The sequence below is a fragment of the Ailuropoda melanoleuca genome, unplaced genomic scaffold (genome assembly GCF_002007445.2).
Source record: "Ailuropoda melanoleuca isolate Jingjing unplaced genomic scaffold, ASM200744v2 unplaced-scaffold7883, whole genome shotgun sequence".
Classification (NCBI taxonomy): domain Eukaryota; kingdom Metazoa; phylum Chordata; class Mammalia; order Carnivora; family Ursidae; genus Ailuropoda; species Ailuropoda melanoleuca.
The window spans coordinates 30,518-35,548 of record NW_023253195.1 but is presented as its reverse complement, the minus strand read 5'-3'; the positions used below and the strand labels follow the sequence as shown (position 1 = coordinate 35,548).

General features: G+C 38.3%; 1 protein-coding gene across 1 annotated transcript; it reads left to right on the top strand.

Moving 5' to 3' along the window:
- Window positions 1–394: 394 nt before the first annotated feature.
- LOC117795055 (UTP--glucose-1-phosphate uridylyltransferase-like) lies at window positions 395–4,971 on the top strand. Its single transcript, XM_034653344.1, has 3 exons — window positions 395–415; window positions 2,980–3,165; window positions 4,397–4,971. Exons 1-3 carry the CDS (start codon window positions 410–412, stop codon window positions 4,538–4,540), a joined length of 336 nt encoding a protein of 111 aa, XP_034509235.1. The 5' UTR covers window positions 395–409; the 3' UTR covers window positions 4,541–4,971.
- Window positions 4,972–5,031: the final 60 nt, after the last annotated feature.

Sequence of the window (5,031 nt, the reverse complement as noted above, 5' to 3'; positions counted from 1 at the left end):
CCATCTTTAAATATTTCTAAACATACAATTCATTAGCGTTAAGTACATTCACAGAACTCTTTGATCTTGCACAACTAAAACTGTTCCCATTAAACACCTCCCCATTCTTCCCTACCCCACTCCTTGGGAGCCACCCTTCTGCTTTCTGTCTATATGAATCTGACTACTCTAGGTGCCTCATATAAGTTGAATCATGGAAGTATTTGGGGGTTTTTTTTGTAACTGGTTTATTTCACTTTAACATATTCTCGAGGTTTGTTTCTGTTGTAGAATGTGTCAGAATTTCTTTCCCTTTTTAAGGCTGAATGATATTCCATTGTATGTGTATGCCACATTTTGTCTTATCCATTCATCTGTGATGGACATTTGAGTTGCTTTCACTTTTCAGGTATTGTGAATAAATGCTACTATGAAGGTGAGTGTATAAACATTTCTTTGAGAACTTGCTTTCAGTTCTTTGGGGTACATGCAGAGGTGGACTTGGTAGATCATATGGTATTCTATTTTAAAATTCTTTTAGGAACCACCATACTTTTTTCTCTAACAGCTGCATACCATTTTACATTCCCACCAGCAGAGTCCAAGGGTTCAGTTGTTCGTTTTTTAAAATATTGACCGTGTATCTTCAATGTTGCTATGTTCACATTATTCTAATAATTTATTTGTAGGGTCTTTGGATTTTCTATATATAAAATCATATCATCTGTGAATAATGACAGTTTTGTTTATTCTAATGGATATATAAATTGAATACTATATGGCAGTGAAAAGTGAATTACTACAGCTTTATGCATTAGTGTGAATTATTCTTAAATATAACATTGAATTAAAGAAGGTCAAAAATTTAGTGACAAAATTAAGTAAAATATTATCATTATGGATACATACATAGGTGGTAAAACTAAAGTGTAAACGTCAAGATGGTGGTTACCACTAGGGGTGGAAGAGGAATGTGATCAGAGACAGACTCAAGGAGGCTTCTAAGTTACAGCAGTATTCTTTTTTATTTATGTTATTCTTTCAAGTGTATATATTTTATAAACTTGAATGTATGATGTTTCATAATGAAAATCTTTTAGGTGAAATTGAAAAATGTAGGCCTGTCTCACCATGTGTAGAAAAAAATCCTTTTATGTATTCTGTTTTTTTAAAGGCATATTAAAAGAAGCATTAAATAGGTAAAAATATTTCTGAACTAGTAAGTTTACCTAAAATGAATGCATGAACTAGGGAGTTTTAGTTAAATTGATTTTCACACCCTTTTGAGCCCTCTGTAAATATCAGATTCTTTTTTGGAAGTCAAAAGTAACTGCTAAATGGAAATTCTTGGCTTTTAAAAGATAATTGGAAAATAATTGGCTTGGTTCCATTTGCTAACTCTTGAGTAAATGTCATGTGCCCAAGAAATTCTCCTAACCTAATAATAGACTGTTTGAAGCCATTATATCACAGTGGCATTCCTTTTACTGACTGGTTGATCTCAAGAGCTCTGCTGATGAAAGGATTATAAACCGCCATGTTATAGTAGGGTGACAAGTTCCAGCTCTGTTATCTCCTACTTTCCCAGTAGTATAGCATTGAAATTGGACTTTTTCTCTCAAACGATATTACCAGTTTCTTTGACATGCTGAAGAAACGATGTTCACGACAGTGGGGTCAAAACATTCTTCAAGGAATGCCAGTCAGCTGGGCCACAGGCACTGTGTGTGTGTTGGGTATCCCAAGTTGTTGTCATCCATATGTTGTCCTCACTGGGACCAAGTGCTGCCAGAGAAGCACCAGTATAGTCCGTGTTCTTTCCTGCCTCTGCATCATCCTTCTTTTCCTTGGTGGTTAGCATCCCAGTACTTAGGCAGCACCCACTGAGGGCCATGGTGCCCACAAGTCAGTCTCCTCCTCTGGTCTTTCCCTGTCACCAGCCCTTTTAAATATGAATGACTGCTGAAGACTGCTTAGTGACACTTACCAGGAAGATTGGCGATCCTACCACGTTAGGAACTAATTCAGAATGAGTGATAACTAGAGGTGGTGGTCAGTGTAGAGTCTTAGCGAAGAGTGTTTCTTATTTCTTAGCATTTACACCAAGCAAAAAGTGGCTTCATCTGTAGTTGGCAGTTAACAGAGTGTCTTGCAGGGTAGAGGAAATAAGAGCCCCAGACCAGTTTTTGTGGAAAGAACTGCTAAGAGCAGAAATGATGTGGTCAGGAGTTGACATAGGACATGTATGTGTGTTTGACCAAGCATAAAGGGATTATTGCCTCCACAGCCTAATCACTGGAATGTGAGCCTGTCAACTCCTTTCCCAATTACAGACTTCATCCACCACCCATCCACACAGCCTCTATAGGTAGCAAAACAAAAACAGCTCAGCTCATACTATGCGGTGATGCCTGACAGTTAAATTCTTAAGGTATTCTGTCCTTGTTACATACCTAGAAATATAAAAACCCCATGCCACCTTCTTCCTCTGAAGACTTACTATTGAATGGAGGAGAAAGGCAAGAACATTTTGGTTTTGGTTTTTGCCTCTTTTGGGAGAAGGAATAATGTATGATCATATACGCACTTCTCCAGAATTGAAGTCAATCCATACTGCACCAGAAATGTTTGCAGATTTGATGAGTTTTGTGTATCCCCTTTACTATATTGATGCAAATTGGGAATTCTAAGTTTTTAAACGTAGTCCAAGTGACTTAGATGTCCTCACCAGCCAGACAAGTATTTGTAGACTGTAACTTTTCCCCCTTCTTGTACTCCATTGTAATGTAAATGAACCCCTGAATGGCTTTGGGCAAGAGCAGTTGCCTCTAAGTAAGGACTTGATTTTGTGCGGGGAGGACTTGTGACGTTAAAGGAAATGTAGCTGAAACCTTCCATGGAGAAGAGCAAAACTCTTTAAGGACACATGGAAATAACCCTGAGATTGATTGGATTTAACCTCTCATAAAGCTATTTAAATTCTGTAATTTTTAATTTCAGATTCAACCCTATGAAAAGATAAAGGCCAGAGGCTTACCTGATAATATATCTTCTGTGCTGAACAAGCTGGTGGTGGTGAAACTCAATGGAGGTTTGGGAACCAGCATGGGCTGCAAAGGCCCAAAAAGTCTGATCGGTGTGAGGAATGAGAATACCTTTTTGGATCTGACCGTTCAGCAAATTGAAGTGAGTAACATTCAGCCTTTCTCATGAACTACTAAAACCAGTTTTAGGTTATTATAAATGTTACCTTATAAAATAACAGATGTGAATTTGAGCTAGTCAAGGAGCTTGCTATCTTTAGTTTCTTTATTAGAATATAAAAAGTTGATGTTCCCAAGGGCAAATCCATAGGGTGATATAAAATAAAAGCTTTTGATCTTTAAATACCATTTGTGGTTGTTGAAATCTCTGGATCTTTTTGGATTCTCCTTTGATCTCCCCACCTCTCTCCCACCTTGCTTTCTGGTGGCAGCCTTCATCACAGCTGGGATGATCTGGCTTTATTAACCCCTTTTGGGAGGCCCAGGGAGAATTTCCGTATCTGGTTGGCAGCCATGGATGCTAAGAACTGTCCTTGCCTTCTCTCTTATGATAAAGTCAGTAATCATGGGCCGTAAGTTAGTTCTTCACGGGCAGGCTTTTTCATCTCTATCTCTACTGTCCAGTACGTGCCAGCAACTGCAGTAGCAACACTAGCAGCAGCAGCGACTGACACTCACCTAGCACGTACTGTACACTGAGTATTACTCTGAGCTCTTTTCATGGATTGACTCATTTGTTCCTCTCAACAACTCTGTAAGATAAGTACTCTTTATATTATCATCCCCATTTTACAGGTGTGAGGAAGCCAAGGCACAGAGAGGTTAATTTACTTGCCGGATTACCTGTGTGAACACAGGACTATCTGACTTCTGACAACTTGTTTTCTTCTCACTGTGTGTTGCCTCTTAACTCTTCCTAGAGACTGAAAAGATTTCAGTTGGGAAAATTAATGTCACAGTTGTTGACATTAATCCTGAGACTAGAGACCCATGTCTTTGTAACATTTGTACTTCCATCCCCACTGTGCTCTGGACACAGAGTAAATGCTTAGTCAGCATTCGCCTATCCAGTAAGGCCACAGGGCACTGGCTGAGCACACAGCTCCAGAGTTGGGCTGTGGGGGGTGTCCCAGCTCTGCTGTTGACCTGCTGCCTCTCTGGCCCTTAGTTAGCCATCCGTATATTGCAGACAATAGTTTTTGTCTCATGGGATTGTGATTTAATGAGCAAGTCTGGTGAACTGCTTAGCAAAATGTCTGGCTTATGCTAAATGTTTGTATTTGGCTACATATAGGTGATGTTTTGGATAGTTTTACATTTTTAAGTGAAAGAAAAGTAGGTCTGGGTGATCTGATTGTTATTTTCCTCCCTAGCATTTGAACAAAACCTACAATACAGATGTTCCTCTTGTTCTAATGAACTCTTTTAACACGGATGAAGATACAAAAAAAATACTACAGAAGTACAATCACTGTCGTGTGAAAATCTACACTTTTAATCAAAGCAGGTACAAGTAAAAAAAAGAAAAAGTCTGAAGGGTGTTACCTCTGGGAAATAAAGATTTCTTTGTCTTGTTTAAATAGAGCAGCCTCAAGATGTACATGTGCCAAAAAACTCATGTTTGCAAATGTTCAATGTCTTTAAAGGCTGAATACTTGTTCATAGACAGGTGATTGTTACAATCACTCTGTGATCCTTCCTGAGAGAAAATCCGCTTGCTCCATGTGCAGAATATTTGAGGATGGCTTAGGTCATTGCTTTCTGAGGGCATATTGGGGCTCCATGTGGATCTATGAAAATTTTTATACGTTCTACAGTATTGATAACCTTCTTTCATGTGGGAAGAAATTTTTCAACATCCTGGACAGGCTTGGGGAAAACGTAATAAATCCTGGGAAAAAATCTTCTACTTTGAGGAAGGGAAAGTAAGTGCAGGCATACCTTATTTGATTGCATTTCNTTTTTTTTTGTTTTTTTGATATTTTTTTTTTTTTTTTTTTTTTTTTTT

Coding starts and splice junctions, on each gene's coding strand:
- LOC117795055 (XM_034653344.1), top strand. Junction 3,166..4,396: donor TGACCGTTCAGCAAATTGAA/GTGAGTAACATT, acceptor TTTCCTCCCTAG/CATTTGAACAAAACCTACAA.